The following is a 19,111-nucleotide window of genomic DNA, read 5'->3' on the forward strand; positions in this document are numbered from 1 at the left end:
CTTTCTGTGTTCCTTCTCTGTGCTCTTTGAAGTGGCAGGTTCGCAGCTTCCTCGTTGTTCCAAGACAAAGTTTCAACCCATTCAAGAGACCTAACCTGAGACCACTGTGCTGGTGACCCTGGTGGGGGGGGGGGCAAGAGCCCCTGACAGGAGCCCGTGACTGGAGGGGTGCTCTAAGCAGCGAAACCCAAGCTAGGAAAGTCATGGGGGCTTGAGTCAGCTGGGTAGGCTCCTTCTGCACGTGAGGCCCAGGGCCTCGGTTCCTGCCAGTCTGGTCCCCGAGATATGCCCTGGGTTAAAGCATGCCTAAGCTGTCTAACAGGTCCCCCCGCCCCGCAGGTTCTCACCCAAGACCCTACGCTGCTGTGGTGGACCTCAGCAGCACCCTGGCTGAGAGTGGGCAGGCATCCTGGAGATGTCATCCATCTGTCCTTGGACCCAGGCCTCCTGAGGCCCCTCCCAGCTCCTCGCCCTCCCAAGTGCTCCTTGAGGCTAAAGCTGTGCCCGTCTGCCCTGCCCTAGCTTGGTGACTTGGCTGCCGGCCCGGAAGCTGTGCCGGGGGCCTATTCTTGGACACAGGCTGTGTTTGCTGAGCATATTGAGTTCATTCATTAAACTGGGATGGCTGCCCTGGGATGCAAACAATTATAATTTAAAAAAATGAACTCCCCGCAGTGGCTGGGCTGGAAGGCAGCAGCCTCAGGCCGTGCGTGCGTGCGTGTGTGTGTGCGTGTGTGCGCGCGCACGTGTGTGTGTGTGTGTGTGTGTGTGTTTGGAATACTAGGGAATCTAGCTTTCCAAGAGGCTTGCCATTCTAGTGGCCTCATGAAAGCCTGGCTTCTTTTGGCCTCTATTTCCCACAAAAGAGAGGCAGCTGACATCACTCAGAGCTGTCCTGGTGCCAGGCGCTGCTTTCAGAGCCTTTGTCATTTCAACAACACCATGGAGTGCTAGTGATGATGATGATGATGATGATGATGGTGATGGTGATGGTGGGGATGATAATGATGGAGGCAGCAGCTTCAAAGGGTTCTAGTGACTTGTTTGAGAGATGCTCCCCCATGCAGTCTGTTATGACGAGGGGCACATGATTATGGAAGGGGTGTTGGATCGGCCTCAACTAGGACCGAGTTTCTCCTGGTGGCTGCTTTGCTAGCACAGTGTCTCCAGTCAGGTCACTGAAGGACTTGCTGCTGGTCGCTCTGTGCCATTGCTCCAGCTGTCACTCCGGGTGGCGGACACCTTCTGGCTGAAGACCCCATGAACTCTCAGTCTTTTAGCCTGAGCATCTACGTGGGGAACCAGCCCAGCAGCTTCACAGACAGCATCTCAGTGAGATAGCAGCCACCCCATTTTACAGGAAAGAAACACAGAGGGCTGGAGAGATGGCTCAGTGGGTAAGGCACTTGGCTGTAAAGCCAAAGGATCCAGATTCTACTCCCCAGGACCCACATAAGCCAGATGCACAAGGTGGTGCATGCATTTGTAGTTCATTTGCAGCAGCTGAAGGCCCTGGTGTGCCCATTCTCTCTCTCCCCCCCTCTTTCTCTCTCTCTTAAATAAATGTACATATAAATAAATATTTTAAGAAAATAAACTTGGGCTCAGAGAGGTGATGACGTTTCCTGTTTTAGATATCATAGCTATGCTGAAGGTGTCTTTGGACCTCTGGCTTCTGGCTCTTCCCAGCACCCTACAACATCAGAGAGTGTGCCTGTCCTCCACTGCCCTCTGGATTCGTGACCATATTGGTTTGGGAGCCCTTCTGCCCCCTACTGCCTTCCTCTTGTGACTCCCCAGTGCATGTGGACATTGGCAAGGCTCTGAGAAGTCCTGCCTCCAAGCAAAGTTGCTGGGTCCATCTGAGGTTGCACAACCTGATTTGTCCATAGAAGTGTCATCTCTGGGGACCTGCTTAAGCTCCCCAGAACACCTATAGTGGCCGAAATGCTGCCTTGCCAGTCCTGAGGGGAGGCAGTGTTTCTTATTGGATCATAAAAAAACCTAGCGTCGCTCTCCCGACGTCTCACTGTCCGGACGCACAGACCGCAGATCCCCTGAGATGCTGCATAGCTTCCTCCCAAGCCTGGCGGGTGGACTAAGCCATCCAGGTTGGGGGGACTTTGTAGCACCTGAGGGCAACAGGGTCAGTAGGAGCCACAAGGAGCAGGAAGAAGGTTCCTGAAACTCTGGCCTCCAAGAATAACAGGGTCACATGATTTTTGCTTGTTCGTGCCGGTATGTGGTGTGTGTACACTTATGGATGCATGTTCATATGTGTGTGGGTATACGTGTGTGTGCAGATGCATGTAAATTTGTGTGCCCATGCATGTAGAGGCCAGAGGTTGACACTGGGTGTCTTCCTCTGACCCTTTCTGTCTTATTTTTTGAGGCAAGGTCTCTTTCAGAGCCTGGAATTCATTGGTTCAGTTAGACTAGTTAGCCAGTGAGTCCCAGGGACCCTAGATATCTGCCCCCCTCTCCCCCAGTGCTGGGTAACAGGTGCACATCACCACACTCCACATTTTCTTTTTCTTTGAGGCAGGGTCTCACTCTAGCCCAGGCTGACCTGGAATTCTCTATGTAGTCTCAGGGTGGCCTTGAACTTGTGGCGATCTTCCTACCTCTGCCTCCCAAGTGCTGGGATTAAAGGCGTGCGCCACCGCGCCTGGATCACACCCCACATTTTTCTGTGGTTTCTGGGGGATCCGAATTCCAGTCTTCATACTTGCATAGCAGGCACTTTGCCCACTGAGCCGCCTCTCTAAACCCAAGGTCACATGTTTTCTCCATCTCAATGGCAGGACTCTGTTGAACACCCCCAGACAGAAGCCTTCGCTGCCAACATCTCTCTTTCTAATCCACCCGTCACCTCTGAGGGCACAAGGCTTGGCATTTGGTCATAACAGGGTTGCCGTTTAGATCCCATGCATTTGCAACCTCACTGAGCCACCCCCTTCTCTCTGTGTATGGGTTCTGTTCCTTGAAATTACCATTTCTCAGAAGAGGAGGCGGAGGGTCAGAAAGCCACTCTGACTTCCCCCGGCATCCCGTGGCATGAAGTGGAGGAGGAGGGATTTGAACCAGATGCTGTATCTCAAGAGTCTCTCTCTCTCTCTTTGTCTCTCTCTTCTTGTAGAAGCTATATCCTTTTTGGCTTATCTCTTCCCTGCAGGTGGCCTCTCTCTTCCCAGGCCTCTGGAATTGTAAATCTCCGTGGGAGGCAGTGGGCACCAGATGTGCCAGCTTTATAAATAAATCCCATAATGTTGAGTAATTCAGCAACAGCGCAGCTATTGTTGGAAGGAGAAATAACTTGGTTATTAATAAATGCAGCAGGTCACAGTAATTGATAGCAATTGAACTTGGTGCACAGGGAAAAATAGCTTCTCTCCCTCTCTCTGTGTCTCCCTCCCCACTTCCTCTCTCTCCCTGCCCAATGTAAAACCTTGCTTTTGCAGGTAGAGCTGAGCATCCGGGAACCTGGAGTTCCATGGCTCCCTTACCTCTCCCTCTTTCCGCTCTGTTTCTCTTGTGGCCTGTCTACTGGCCTACTGCCTGCTGGCTCAGAAGGCAGAGTCACCACAGGCCAGTGACTGCCCAGATAGCGGAGGGCAATTTCAGTGGCGCCAGAGTTTCCTAACCTGATGTCTGGTAGAACAGTATGACCGCAGAAAGCTCTGCAAACATCTTCTGAGACCAAATAGGCCTGAGCAGAAGCTTCTTTTGGAAAATACCCTTCCAAGGCTCTGAAAAGTCCTGTGGTCAAGAGACTGATTTAGGGCTGGAGAGATGGCTTAGCGGTTAAGGCACTTGCCTGCGAAGCCTAAGGACCCATGTTCCATCTCTCTCCAGATCCCATTTTAGTCAGATGTGCAAAAGTGAGGAAGCGCAAGGTCGCACATGCCCACTAGGTGGCGCAAGTGTATGGCGTTACATTGCAGCAGCTGAGGCTCTGGTGTGCCAATTATCCACCTCTCCTCCCTCCCTCTCTCTCTCTCTCTCTAAAATAAAAAATAAAATAAAATAAAAAAGAGACTGATTTAATCAAGCCCTGACAGGTCCTCACACTTGCAAGAGAAGCACTTTATTACCTGAGCCTTCTCTCCAGATCTTGCTGGTTTCAGGATTCCATCTCATGAATAAGGAAAGTTAGTCTCAAAAAGTCTGTGCAGGGGCTGGAGAGATGGCTTAGCGGTTAAGCGCTTGCCTGTGAAGCCTAAGGACCCCGGTTCGAGGCTTGGTTCCCCAGGTCCCACATTAGCCAGATGCACAAGGGGGCGCACGCGTCTGGAGTTCATTTGCAGAGGCTGGAAGCCCTGGCTTGCCCATTCTCTCTCTCTCCCTCTATCTGTCTTTCTCTCTGTGTCTGTCGCTCTCAAATAAATAAATAATTTTTAAAAATTATATTAAAAAAGTCTGTGCAGGCTAAAGAGATGGCTCAGCGGCTAAGAGCAAGCATGAGGGCCTGAGGCGGCCTGAAGAGATTGCTTGAGTTTGAACCCCAAGATCCACATAAACTGCTGGGTGTGGCCACACACATCTATAACCCCAGTCCTGTGAGGGGCAGAGACCAGAGAATTGCTGAGGCTGATGGAAAAAGCAGCAAGCTCCAAGATCAGTAAGAGACTCCAACTCAAATAAAAAGTGGAGCACACCTTTTATCCCAGCACTGGGAGGTAGAGGAAAGAGGATCACCATGAGTCTGAGGCCACCCTGAGGCTTCATAGTGAATTGCAGATCAGCCTGAGCTAGTGCGAGACCCTACCTTTAAAAACAAACAAAACAAGCCAAGTGTGGTGGCGCACGCCTTTAATCCCAGCACTCAGGAGGCAGAGGTAGGAGGATCACCATGTGTTCGAGGCCACCCTGAGACTACAGAGTGAATTCCAGGTCAGCCTGGGCCAGAGTGAGACCCTACCTCGAAAACAAAACAAAACAAAAAGAGTGGAGGGGGCCACCCAGTGTTTCCCATTCTCCCACGGCATGTGAGTGCATCCCACTGTGGTGAGCCCATGGAATGCCACATAGGCACATGGATGGGCAAACATCACACACACACACACACACACACACACACACACACACACACACACACTGCAGGTAGATGGACAGTGGACAGCCAAGGTTGGCAGGAACCAGAAGTGAACAAAGATTATGCCTGGTCTACTTGTTCTTGCCCAGTTCCATTTCTCTCTGCCTTGGGCAGTACCTCTGGGTTCTTGGCTCCCTCTGGAAGACTGAGGCCACTGCCGTTATCTGAGCAAAGCCGGAGGGGCCGCGGGGTTGGACCCTGCGCCTGGAGCAGCCTGTGGGGAGCTGTGAGCTGGAGAGTGTGGTGCTGCTGCCGGGGCGCCCTGATGCCACGTCCAGCTCCCTGGCTGGAGGCCTCAGAGCAGAAGCTTGAAGTGACCCCAGAAGCCAGGCAGTGTTCAAGGAGCCCAAGTGACCACTTCCCCATTGTCCTTTCAGAAATCTAAGGGCCAGTCTGTTCCACCTTCACCAGACCCCCTGAAGCTGTGATGGCTGGAGTGTGCAGGCTCCAGCGCGGCTGTGGAGGATGACAGGCCAGGGGATGGACAGTAGGCCCCCAAGAAAGTCACTCACTCGCAGTCCCCACGCAGGAAAAGGGAGGCTCGTTTCAGGGCAGTGGCCCATGGCGCTCCGCTCTGTTACCTGCTGCAATCCTGCTTTAACGAGGAAAGAGTAAGGAATGTCCTACAGGTGACGTTTCTAATTAGAATCGGCGGACGGCGCGTATTGTACTCGGCTCTTCTTTCTCACGCGGCAGGTGATAATGGATTCCCATTTGAGATAGTGAACCAACATTTCCTTCTACAGAGTGTTCGTTGCTGTGAAAGAGATAACTGAGCCCCTGTCGGAGAAAGCGTATCCAGGGTCACGCGGATATGCTAAGTTTCCCAAAGATGACGCTCGAAGGAGGGACCGTGGTGGAAAGGGGTTCTTGCTCTCAGCAGCTGCCTGTTGAGTGAACTCTCTGGATCGCTTTTCTCACCTGTCAGGGGGAGATGGCTGGGCGTGGTGGTGCACACCTCTAACCCCGGCACTTGGGAGCTGGTGGTAGGAGGATTGTTGAGTTCAAGGCCAGCACAGTGAGTGACAGGCAGGCCAGCCTGAGAAACAACAAAAAGTGCCCATGGTTTTTATTATTGTTAAAATCTTCACTTTGTGACACACATGCCTGGCCCACTCTGAGGTCCTCATGCTCGCTCACACACACTTTCCTGACAGCCATCTCCCCAGTACCCTCCATGTTCTCTAAAAAAAAAAAACGTTTGTTTATTTAATTTATTTGAGAGAGAGGGGGCACGCTCCAGGGTCTCTAGCTGCTGCAAACGAACTCCAGACACATATGCCGCCTTGTGCATCTGGTTTACCTGGGTCCTGGGCGGTGGAACCCGGGTCCTTTCATGGGCTTCTCAGGCAGATGCCTTAACCACGAAGCCATCTCTCCAGCCCTCTTTCATCTTCTCAACAGTGGTTTAGAGTGGTTCACATGATCAACTTAGAAACATCACTACTGGCGTCTTTGGGGTTATTTTCTCAACTGCTTTTTACCTCGCACCAGGCTGTAAGCACGCTCCACGCTGAGCGACATCTGGTGGTGATTCCAGATGGGCTCCTAACCCTCCCCTCAGTGCCTTCGACAGACATCACCCTCTTGGCCTCCTCCCCCGTGGTACCGGCCACACTGGTCTTGGTGCTGCTCTGATATCCCACTGCTCATTTCTGCACCAGAGCTTCTGCATTGCCTCCCTACCTCTACCGTCCTCTTCCTGGTCATCGCCTCATTTATCCCGGTCCAGCTCCACTCCCATCTTCCTAGCGCTCCCATGACATCATAGACAGGCAATGGATCCTCAATCCGCCTTTATCTCCTTGCTCTGTTTTAGTCTTGTTTCTTTCAGTGTGAGTGGAGTGGCGGGGGGGGGATCTATGATTCTATCACCTGAAGTCATCTTAGGTATTCTCTTACTTTTTTATGAGACAGAAGGAGAGAATTGGCACGCCAGGGCCTCTAGCTACTGCGATCGAGCTTCAGACACACTCGCCTCCCTGTGCACGTGCACGACCTTGCACGCTTGCGACACCTCGTGCGTCTGGCTTGTGCGGGATCTGGAGAGTGGAACATGGGTCCTTAGGCTTCTCAGGAAAGTGCCTTAACTGCCAAGCCATCTTTCCAGTCTCTTGTCGCGCACTCACTGACTGTAAGCTCAGAAAAGATGGACTCCCTGAATGACTCGTGGTTATTGGTTTTCTGGTGGTTAACTCAGCATCCACACACACGTGTGCGTGTGTGTGTGAGAGAGAGAGAGAGAGGAAGGGAGAGAGAGGGAGGGAGGGAGAGAGATAGTAGCTCAGTGAATACACAGGAGCACACACGTGGCTGTTAGATGCCGGGTCACTGAGCAGGTGGCTGGATAACAGCACAGGCAGGTGGGGGTGGAGGGGCGGAGGGTGGATGGGAGGTTAGACGGACTCTTGGATGGACGCATCGTGCTTCTACCAACTATTGTCTGATTCCCCCATGTAGAGCGTTTCCCACGACACCTTAATGCCCTTGAAAAAGTGAACTTTGTTTGGGAGGGTGGCAAGACTCTGTGAAGTCCTCATGGGTGTCTGAGCACCCCAAGTCTGGACTCTCACCCCACGCCTCTTCTCTGAACTCTGCACAGTGGGCCGGAAGCAGTTCATGCGGTTTGAGCGGGCGACCCACGCGGCCGAGGCCCTGGGCTGCAACTATGAGGAGCTGAACACAGCCACGTTCAAACACCACCTGCGGCAGATCATCCAGCAGATGACGGCAGGGCCACGGCGGAGCCCCGGGGACGAGGACACCCCCTCAGGTACCACGCGTCTGTGCCCCGGGTGTCTGGCTCCTTGCAGGGCCGGCACGCATCCACCTGGGTGGTCATCAAGAATTCTTTGCAGACCTGAGCCATGCGCAGGGGACATGGATGTGTGTCCTGGGAAGGGGCAGTGGTTCTTACCTGCAGGGTGTTCATGGTCACACAGCTCACTCCGCCCTGTGAACATGGAGCCTGCAGAGTCCCAGGAGGGTCCCTGCGCTGGGAGAAGAGATGCCTGGGCAGTACCCAGGGGCCAGTGCATTTTCACTGGATTTCATATTGGGTAGGAAGGGTAAAGATGGCTTTCCTGTGTGAGGAGCAGAAGCATTGCTGCAATGAGGGAGGACGTGCAGAGAGAGAGAGAAGGTTCAGTGTCAGGCGCCGGTGGTTTGCAAATGTGAGTCTTGTTCTGCCAAGAAGGAGCCGTGAGGTGACTTCAACAGAGAGGGCTATAGTTTGACGTGTTCTCTAAGGCTCAGCTTGAAGGTTGGAGAGGGGGTGAGTGGGAGAAAGGGGGCTCTGCTAAGAACCTGTAGAAATCACCAAGTGAGAGGGCTCAGCAGTTAAAGGCACTTGCTTGCAAAGCCTGATGGCCCAGGGTTTGATTTCCCAGTAAAGTCAGATGCACAAAGTGGCACATCTGTTCGGAGTATGTTTGCAGCAGCAAGAGGCCCTGATGTGCCCGTATTTTTTCTCTGTCTCTCTCAAAAATATTTTAAAACAAGAAATCAGCAGGTGAGAGGGGATGGTGTTGGATGGGCACATGGAGGTGCAGGTGTGATGAGGCTGTCGTGGGTCTAGTTTACAACTGAGGAGTTTGCACTATGAGTCCCGGTGACAGAGAGGGATCGGGGGCGGAGTCTGGGATGTGGGGCTGGGCAGCAGCAGGAACCAGGGTGCCCATTTCACCGGGAGGACTTGGTTCCCCATCTGCAAGGTGGAGGTCTGTAGAGTCCCAAGCTGTGGCTCTGCTGGCCAGATGCTCAGCTCCAGAGACAGGCTGGTTGAAACTCGAGGCCTGGGAGCATCTGAGAACTCTGCAGACAGCTCTCTGAAAGCCGGCAGGGCTTGAGCTGAGGGAGAATGGGGGGCTGTGTTGAGCTAGGATTGGGGAGCATGTCTCTTGGAGCCCACATAGATTCTTGGAGCTGTTACCACCATCCAGGGACATGAGCTGAGTGACCCAGGGCACCTGGATGCCAATAGACTTTAAAAAATTACTTATTTGAGAGAGAGAGAGAGAGAGAGAGAGAGAGAGAGAGAGAGAGGCAGAAAGAGAGAGAATAGGTGTGCCAGGGCCTCTAGCAACTGAAGATGAACTCCAGGTGCATGCACCACCTTGTGCATCTGGCTTACATGGGCACTGGGGAATCGAACCTGGGTCCTTAGGCTTCACAGGCAAGTGCCTTAACCACTAAGCCATCTCTCCAGCCTTCCGATGGACTTTCATGTATCCTTTCAATTCTGTGCTCAGGGGTGAGCTGTACTCTGTTCCTCCTCTCTAACACCTATGCACACACACGCACACCTCACACTGAACAGCATGTTCATGCACACATGCATGCACATAGCACATGCATGCACACACATGCACAGCCATCACACAGACATGTGCCACACATGTGAACAGATGCATGCACAGAAACACACACACACACACACACACACGATTTCATGAGCCAGAGTCAACCTCTCAGGCAGAAAGATCTCAAGGGTGGACATTAAGGAGACAGGGAACCTGCAGGCTTAGAGAGATGCTGGGAAGCTGTGGGTTGCCTAGCAACAGCCCAGGATGGGGTGGAACTAAAGGGGGGCATGGGAAATGCTTTGGGGCTGTTTGGAATGCACAAATGGGAGCATTTCTCCAGTGTGCACCCTGGGAGATCATTTCTAATTCTGTGAGTGGAACCCACGCCGGAGGGTCAGGACCTGCGATGATGCCCCTCTCTGTACACAGTCTTCTTCCACGCAGCTCATCAAAGCTGGCTGTTTTACTGGGGGTACATTCATGCATATGTGTGCAAACAGACCTGAGAGCTCGGTGATCGTTAGTTTGCCAAGCTCCCTGTTCCTCCCACTTGGCAGATAGGTTCTACCCAGGCTCGCTCACTGTTCCGTGTTGGGCTCAGAGCACATCTCTGTGAGGACAGACTGCAGTCACCTTGCCCCTGTGCCAGGGTTGGACATTCAAGTGATTATTGCCAATTCAGTCAAAAAGGACTCTATGAACCCAGATAGCTTTGCTTCCCAGGATGTATCCTCCAAATAAAAGCCTAAGAGTGGGTTGGAGAAATGGCTTAGTGATCAAGGTGCTTGCCTGTGAAGCCTAAGGACCCAGGTTCAATTCACCAGTACCCACGCAAACCAGATACACAAGGAGCCACGTGCGTCTGGAGTTCATTTGCACTGGCTGGAGGCTATGGAGCACCAGTTCTCTCTCTCCCTTCTCTCTCTGTCTCTAATAAAAATAATTTTTAAAAAAAGCCTAGGAGAAAAGCTGGGTGCAGTGGTGCACGCATTTAATCCAGCACTCAGGAGGCAGAGGTGGGAGGATTGCTGTGAGTTTGAGGCCACCCTGAGACTCCATAGTGAATTCCAGGTCAGCCTGAGCTAGAGTGAGACCCTACCTCAGGGAGAAAAAAAAAAAAGAGCCTAGGAGTAGGGTAAGTATGTCCCAGTATACGAACCCATGATAGCTTCTAACAGGAAATTACATATCCCTCCAGACATGGCCTGTGTTTCCGCTGCATGCCAGACACCAAGGATTTAAAGCTCGAACCTCAGAGAGGGTCCCTAACTTGAGAACACTCCCAGCCTCACACTACAGACATGGGTTAAAAAAACTAACCCCGTAAGAGTGGGCCGTGGCTGGGGATGGGGCTCGGTAGGTGAAACGCTTGCCATACAAGCCTGAGGACTTGAGTTTGATCCCCAGTAATCACGTCAATGCTGGCATGGTGGGGCACCTCTATATACTTCCAGCACCAGGGAGGCAGAGGCAGGAAGATCCCCAGCGTGAGCTGGCTGGTCTAGCTGGATTGGCAACCCCCAAGCTCACTGTCTCAGATAAGGTGGAGAGCAACTGCTGACAACCCTTGGGCATCTTCTCTGGTCTCCATGCACACACGCGCACACGTGCACAATTCATGCATGCACACACATGTGAGGAGGCTTTAGTTACCATGGTAACGCAGGCTGGGGTGGAAGTCAGGGAAGGCTTCCATGGGGAGGAGACTGTGATACTGTAACAAAATTCTGGACGTGATCAAATAAAATAAAGGGGGGGGGGAGGTTGGGCTGGAGAGATGGCTTAGTGGTGAAGGCACTTGCCTGTGGAGTGTGAGGACCCAGGTTTGACTCTCCAGATCTCACATAAGCCAGACCCACGAAGGTGAGGCAAGTGGAAGGTCACACGTGACCACTAGGTGGTGCAATCGTCTGGAATTCAATTTCAGTGGCTGAGGCCCTGGCACACCAATTCTCTCTCTCTCTTTCTCTCTGTCTAAAAAAGAGGGGGGTGTTCTATTTGGGTTCACAGTCTGGGAAGTCTTACTTAGTCCACAGTTGGTTGGACCTTTTGCTTTGGAGCCACAGTGAGGAAACACACCATGGTGAAGTTAGCTGCACATCTCGCAGTGTTTGGAAAGCAAGAGGAGGAGAAATCAAGAGACCAGAGGCTCAGGGTTCAAAGACATGCCTCCGCGATCTGGCATGCCCAGCCCCTTCATGAGGCTCTTCCCCTTAACGCTTCCCCCATTCCCAATGGCCTCAAACTGAGGACCAAGCCCACAGCACTCTGGCCTCTGGACCAGTCCACACCCAAATGACAGAGGTGACAATTAAGCCACGCCCTGAGGGACATGAGAGCAGTCAGGTGTGTACAGGGTCAGGGGATGCGAGACCCTATAAGGGCATCCTTTCTGCAACCGAGGGAGCGGCTAAGAACGGAGCTTCTAACTCCTGTGAAGCCCCCCCCCCCACTCCTCTTCAGCAGGAACCTGATGTCCTTGGCCCTGGGCAAGGTCGTGACATCACCACACTGATCTTCTGCTCTCTTCCCATTCCAGGGCTCAAGATGACCGGTGCAGAGTGTGTGGAGGGGATGGCTTCAGGCCTGTACCAAGAGCTCTTCGCAGCCGTGGTTTCACTCATCAACAGGTAGCCACGATGGCCTTTCTTTAAAAAATAAGAGCCGGGTGTGGTGGTGCACGCCTTTAATCCCAGCACTCGGGAGGCAGAGATAGGAGGATCGCTGTGAGTTCGAGGCCACCCTGAGACTACAGAGTGAATTCCAGGTCAGCCTGGGCTAGAGTGAGACCCTACCTCTAACCCCCCCCCACATAATAATAATAATTTTATTTATTTGCATGGAGAGAAAGAGAGAGAGAGAGAGAAAGAGAGAGAGGGGGAGAGGGAGGGAGAGAATGGTCTCTTGCCACTAAAAAAAACTCCAGATGCATGCGCTACTTTGTGCATCTGGCTTTATGTGGGTACCAGGGAAGAAAGTTAGAGATTTCAGGCTTTACAGGCAAGTGTTTTTAACTGCTGAGCCATCTCCCCAGCCCCACATGAGGCATATGCTGGGCTCAAGCGCAAGGCAGTTCTCGATGTGTGATGCTCTGAGCTGGTGAGAGTTCTAGGGCGAAGGAGCTGGGTTTCGGCTGCTCACTGGCTGTGGGACTTTGGAAAACCCATTCACCTCTCTAATCTCTTTCTATATTTGTAAAGTAGCTCCCCTCCCCAACCCCAGGTCACTGAGAAATTAGAAGAAATAAACATTTTACTGAAATAACCTTTTAACAGTATTTGTAAAAATACCAACAAGAAAAGCTAATGAGGGGCTGGAGAGATGGCTTAGCAGTTAAGGCATTTGCTTGCAAAGCCAAAGGACCTTGGTTTGATTCCCAGGGACCCATGTAAGCCAGATGCACAAGGTGGCACACACGTCTGGAGTTTGTTTGCAGTGGCTGGAGGCCCTGGTGTGCCCATTCTCTCTCTCTCTCTCTCTCTCTCTCTCTCTCTGTCTGCCTCTTTCTCTCTCACTCTATCAAATAAATAAATAAATAAACAAAAAGCTAATGATTTAGGATGGCTGCTAAGGGCCCATGGACTATCTTAAACCTGCCTCGTATAATTTCCTGCTCACACCAGTCCATGGCACGAACCGGGATCCTGAGGCGGAAGGGTGACAGCCAGCCCTATGCTGTGCTCTGCCCTTGGGATTTCCAGTTTCCATGAACAACCCTGCAGTCTACCCTTAGCATCGGCCCTTCTGTTTTTTCCTTCTGGGAATAGGGTAGGACCCGGGCAGCCAGGGCGAGGCTCTGTGTAGTGTGTGTATTGGGCTGGGGGCAGCAGGAAGTCTCTGCTCTCCGTCCTCTGAGCCCAGATCCCCTTGAGGGGGCTCCAGCGGGTCCACAGGGAGCACAGGCAAGGGCTTCCCTCCTCTGCCCAAGCCCCCAGCCTCCTTAGCCATCTCAATCCCATGAAGGAGCGAGGCTGCTGTGAGCAGTGGGGCAGCTGGGACCTCTGGCCCTCACCGCGGCCGCTGTCAGAGTAATTACCATTTAGAAACCGAGGGATCATCTGTACTTAAGATTAGGGACAACCGAGCCCCCGGGGACAGGGGGAAATGAGCTGTGGACACACCAGGCCTCCTCTTTGAGCCAAGGGTCCATGCCATCAGATGCCCCCGAGCCTGTGTCTCTACAGTGGAGGATGATGAAACCACTGGATGCTTTCTGAGCGCCTGGCAGGTGCCTGCCCCCAGCATCACCAACTCCATCTCCATCCTCCTGCCCATGTGCACAGGGGGTACACCTTTCGGCCCTGTGTTACAGGTGGAGAGCAGAGAATGAAGGCTCAGCCAATCCTGCTGACCATGACAGCAGCTCATGACATTCCCTGAGCAGTCACCACATACATGCAAGGCCACAGCACGGGTGCGATGACTGTGCGTGTGTGTGTGTGTTACCACATCCAACCCTCCCTGCAGCCCTTGGAGCCTCCACCGCTCACGTTTCTCAGTGGAGGCTCAAGAGAGGTGGAGCGGCTCTTCCGAGAGACACACAGGCCCTCTCTCACCCAGTGAGGACGGCGACCCACATGGGACTGCTTCCAGAGTCTCTTCACTCCTGCCTTTTTTTTTTCTTGTTTATTTTTACTTATTTGAGAGCAAGAGAGAGAGAGAGAGAGAGAGAGAGAGGGAGGGAGGGAGGAAGAGAGAATGGGTGCGCCAGGACTTCCAGCCACTGCAAACGAACTCCAGACGCATGCGCCCCCCTTGTGCATCTGGCTAACGTGGGACCTGGGGAACCGAGCCTCGAACCGGGGTCCTTAGGCTTCACAGGCAAGCACTCAACCGCTAAGCCATCTCTCCATCCCCACTCCTGCCTTTTGACATGAATGATCCCCGCCTGTCCACCCCAACAGACCCACGGAAAGCGCCAGAGTTTTCACCAGCTTGAGAGAACTTTGCGAATGCAAGAGGATTTTTTCCACCTCTAAAAGCAAGCAAGCAAACAAACAAAACAAATAAACAAGCAAACATATGGGTGTGGTGGCGCACATCTTTTTTATTTTTTTTTTCAAGGTAGGGTCTCATTCTAGCTCAAAACAAACAAACAAAAAGATTTCTTATTTTAGGGTGCTACTGGGAAGGAAGGGAAAATGCTAGAACCTATCCTGCAGCCAGTGAGCCAGTTTGCCAGGTGACCTTTGAAAGGTTAATAAAGAGGGGGCTGCTTCTCCTCTCTGTGACAAGTGAAGAAGTTACATTTCCTGCCATCGTCCTGTCCCTGGACCACAGGAAGCATGTTTAACTCTTAAACCCCCTTGTTCCTCTGTTGAAGCCGTGGGGTCCACTTACTCCCATGGTCATTTAACTACTAGGAAGAACCATGCTCAGAGGGGTTAGGTGACTTGCCCAATGTCACACAGCCTGCAGATGGCGAGTCTGAGTCTGCATTTGAAACCAGATCTGTTGGCTCTCCAGACCTGCCTGGCACGCTGCCCCCATCACCCCATCGCCGCCGTAGGAGAGCCTTGCCCCCCCCCCCAGGGCTCTGGAGTTCCATGTCGGCTCCGAGCCTCTCTCTCTCTCTCTCTCTTTCTCCCCAGATCCTTCTCCTCCCATCACCTCTCCATGGCCTCCATCATGGTGGTTGACTCCGCGGGCTTCCAGAACCCCCGGCACCAGGGCAAGGACCGGGCTGCCACCTTCGAGGAGCTGTGCCACAATTACGCCCACGAGCGCCTGCAGCTGCTGTTCTACCGGCACAGGCTCGTCTCCAGGCTGCAGCGGTACCGTGAGGTAGGAGCGGAAGGGGGCGGGTCCCCGGGGGGTGGTCGGGGGGGGGGGAGGAGGGGAGAGGCGGGACTCCTTCCCGAGCACCCAGTTTATTGAGCGCCTAGTAAGTACTAGGCTGAGTGGTCCATGTTGATCTGAGTCCTCAGTTCCATGCTGAGTCCATGGAGCAAGCCTTACTCTTGCTTTGGCTTTTGAGGTTTCTGCCATCATAGATAGACAGACAGACAGACAGACAGACAGACAGACAGACACACACACACACACACACACGCGCGCGCGGGCAGAGAGAGAGAGAGAACAAAGTCCAAGATGAAGGTTCTAGTAGGTTGGGGGCTGCTTCCTGCTTCTAACAATGGTGCCTTGGGCTGGAGGGATGGTTTAGCGGTTAAGGCATTTGCTTGCAAAGCCAAAGAACCCAGGTTCGATTCCCCAGGACCCAAATCAGCCAGATGCACAAGGGGGCGCACGCGTCTGGAGTTCGTTTGCAGTGGCTGGGAGCCCTGGCGCTCCCATTCTCTCTCTCTCTCGCTCTCTCTGTCAGATAAACACAAATAAAATATTTTTAAAGATAAATTAAAAACGCTGCCTTACCACGGTCTCCCCGGAGATCCGCTCTGTGGCCTCACACGTCCCCATCTGGAAGGTGGATGTGCAGGAAGGCCAAGCGCTGTTGAAGGCTCTTTCACAAGTGACGTAAGCCCTCATGGTCTGGTCACTTTTCCATAAGTGTATTTTTTTGGCGGGGGGGGGGGCATACTCAAGCCATTGCAACCCAGAAAGGTGCATGCCACCAGTGGACAGCCCAGTGCGTCTGTCCAGAGCCACGCAGCACGTGTCCCCACCCAGGCAATGAGAAGCACGGCACCAGGACCCCATGGCTCCGCCTCCCCTCTCTGAAGGCGAGCCTGTTGGCTTCAGCAGTGCTGGAAATGGTCGTCACGGTCCTCCGCAGGACAGTAAATGCGGAGCCGTGGTCCAGGCGGCAGTGCAGAGAAGCACTGACTTGGTGAGGCTGCTCATGGATAGCGTGAGCCTGTGAAGTCCGATGCTAAACCCATCTCGTACTGGCTGCGCAGCTTTAGGAAACCCGCTCACCTTCTCTGATCCTTAACTTTTCCACATGGAAAGTTGGGACAACAATACTCCTCCACCAGTTATCATTTGGCACGTTACAGTGGCATAATGACCCGCTTGAGAGGTGGAGGTTATGAAAGCCCTTTTGTTACTGCTTGTGGGTCTCTGGAGAATAAGTCCTTGGAAGTCTTGGTGGGGCCCTGGGGCCTGTGGTGAGGTGGAGGTCAGATAGCTGGCCCGACTGGTCTTTGCCGGGTCCTCCCAAGTGTTGGAGGTCTCTGGGCATGAACTGATCTAGGCAAGCCTTAGCTGGGAAGACCCCATCTCTGCTCCTTGAATACCTCCTCGGGCAGGTGAGTTCAGGTGAACCTCAGGGTGCTGCACGGAGCTCCAGCTATGAGCGGAGGTGCATAGGACACCTTTGGTCTTTGACTTGGAGCTGAGTGATGCCTACCTGTGCTGTGCGTGAGTGCTGACAGTATTTCTAAGACTGAGTGCTGTGCGTGGCTGCTCACGGTATTTCTAAGACTGAGTGCTGTGCGTGATTGCTCACAGGACTTCTGGAGTTGAGTGCTGACCAAGAGGAAGGGACTGGGCTCCATGCCCTGGGGGCATCTGGGGCTGGTCTGTCGAGGACAGGCCAGGGACAGCCAAAGCAGGCTCCAGACAGTTACCTCCTCCTTATGGGGTGGCGGGGAGGCGGGGGAAGAACTTTAAAATTTTCTTAAAATTTTATTTATCTATTTGAGAGAGAAGGAAAGAAACAGAAAGAATAAATGCGCCAGGGCTCCTGCTACTGCAAGGGAACTGCAGACACATGTGCTATTTTGTGCCTCTGGCTTTACGTGGGTACTAGGGAATCGAACCTGGGTCATTAGGCTTTGCAGGCAAGTGCCTTAACCACTGAGTCATCTCTCCAGCCCCCATTCTGGTTTCTTTTAATGTCGACTACTACCACCCCTGCTTTCTGCTTGCCTCTTCTAGCCCCAAATACTCAACATAGCACTAAACACTCAGCCTAGCACTGAGCACTCACCCTGGAGGTCCATTAACGGAAGGCAACCTTAACAATTGTGGGGAAGGATGGAGGTGATGGTCACACAGTAGTGTGGACGCAACCAGCACATTGATGTCTGTATTTATATATTTGTTTATTTTTAAATTTTTATTTATTTATGAGTGAGAGAGAGAGAGAGAGAATGGGCATGCCAGGGCCTTTAGCCACTGCAAATGAACTCCAGATGATGTGCCCCCTTGTGCATCAGGCTAACGTAGGTCCTGGGGAATCGAACCTGTGTCCTTTGGCCTTGCAGGCAAGCGCCCCAACCACTAAACCATCTCTCCAGCATACATTTAAAAGTGACCCAAGGGCCAGAGGTTGTGATATATATATATATATAATGTCATGTACATCTCACCACAATGTCAAAACATGATGTTTGAAAGAATGACTTAACAGGGGTGGAGGGACTCACATCATTTCCAGCCTCACTCAGCTCACCCGGGGAACCAACATGTACCTTCTGTGATTTTTCAGGAAGGTGTTCCAGTGAACTTTGACCTCCCAGAGTCCTCCCCAGGAGCTACAGTGGACGTTGTGGATCAGAATCCTTCCCAGGTAACAGGAGACCCCGGGCACCTCAGACAAGCAGACTTTTTTAGTGAAACACTGGCAAATTCCAGGCTCGAAGCTGCCAGTCTCCCACTTTGTTCACCCAGAGTCCCTTAGGAATTGTTACCGGCATGGGCACTGGGGACCCAGCCCCAGACCCTGCACGTCTTGGAGCTGTGTCCTGTGTTCGGGAACCGGCTCGGTGATGAGGTCATGACGTCTCAGAGCAGCTTTGAACCCCAGGGACTGCCGGCCAAGCTGGTCTTCGGGGCCTCCATCTGTTCCTCACCTGGAATGAGCTGGGGTTCAGTTGAGACCCAGGCTCTTGGTGTGTGAAGAGTGGGAAGCGAATGTCTTTGGGGACAGACAGGCTTAATGTGGGGGATACTGGAGTCCTCACCTCTCTTTTGTTATGCCTACAGCCCAGCTACTGACCCCTGGTTTGTATCTTAGCTCGTGCTTATATCCCAGACCCTTGAACTTGATTTTTTTTTAAAGATTTTATTTATTTTTGCTCTTTAGAAGGTTCTAGGGTTATGAAGCTTCCCAGGCTTGGGGCCAGTCTTGGTGGCCTTAACCCCCATGCCTTTACTTCTCTGAGCCTCAGTTTCCTCTTTTGCAACACAGGAGGGTGTTTTCCCTGTGGGGGGAGGGTGTGCACCCCAGTGAGATATTGACAGAAAGGGCCTCTTGTCTATCTTGGCCAGAGGTGTCCTATAAGCGGCTTTTCTCCTGCCATTGGGCACACCGGTCTGCACTTCCCTCATTCCTTGTCCCTTGTGGGCCAGTGGTCATCTCCTCCTGGTCACTGTGAGCCACACCTGTTACTGCAAAACCCACTTCTCTGGAGGCTGTGGTGAGGGGCCACCATGCAACCATGCACAGGTTCCCTCCTCACCTGGCTTCCCTGCCTGTCCTGTACCTGCCAAAGGGATAACTCAAACGTATCAGTTGGGGAAGATGGGATAGCCACCAGGCCACAGTGCTGTGGCTTCCGGGGGCCACCAGAGGATGGACTGCTCTTCAGTTTGATCCCAGCGAGAAACCCCATGGCGAAGCTGCTGGGGTCCGGGATCCAGGCTCAGCTCTGCTCTGCGACCCACACGGGGCCCTGGAGACGTCCCCTGCCCACCAGGCCTGAGAGGGCCGTAGACCAGTGTTTCCTAGGCAGGAGGCCAGTGGCACTTTATCGCCGACAGCCGCACATGCTGAGGAGAGCTGGGCCCATGACCTCCGCATGTCCTG

General features: G+C 52.9%; 1 protein-coding gene across 1 annotated transcript in view; it reads left to right on the forward strand.

Annotated features, from left to right (window-relative positions):
• Nucleotides 1–19,111, forward strand: part of Myo18b (myosin XVIIIB) — a 240,474-nt gene that overhangs the window by 45,005 nt on the left and 176,358 nt on the right. Inside the window, exons 12-15 of the mRNA XM_045132589.1 lie at nt 7,698–7,868; nt 11,939–12,029; nt 14,991–15,183; nt 17,792–17,872. Coding sequence (XP_044988524.1) covers nt 7,698–7,868; nt 11,939–12,029; nt 14,991–15,183; nt 17,792–17,872 — 536 coding nt within the window. The remainder of the gene's footprint in view (nt 1–7,697; nt 7,869–11,938; nt 12,030–14,990; nt 15,184–17,791; nt 17,873–19,111) is intronic.

The sequence above is a fragment of the Jaculus jaculus genome, chromosome 13, assembly GCF_020740685.1.
Source record: "Jaculus jaculus isolate mJacJac1 chromosome 13, mJacJac1.mat.Y.cur, whole genome shotgun sequence".
Classification (NCBI taxonomy): domain Eukaryota; kingdom Metazoa; phylum Chordata; class Mammalia; order Rodentia; family Dipodidae; genus Jaculus; species Jaculus jaculus.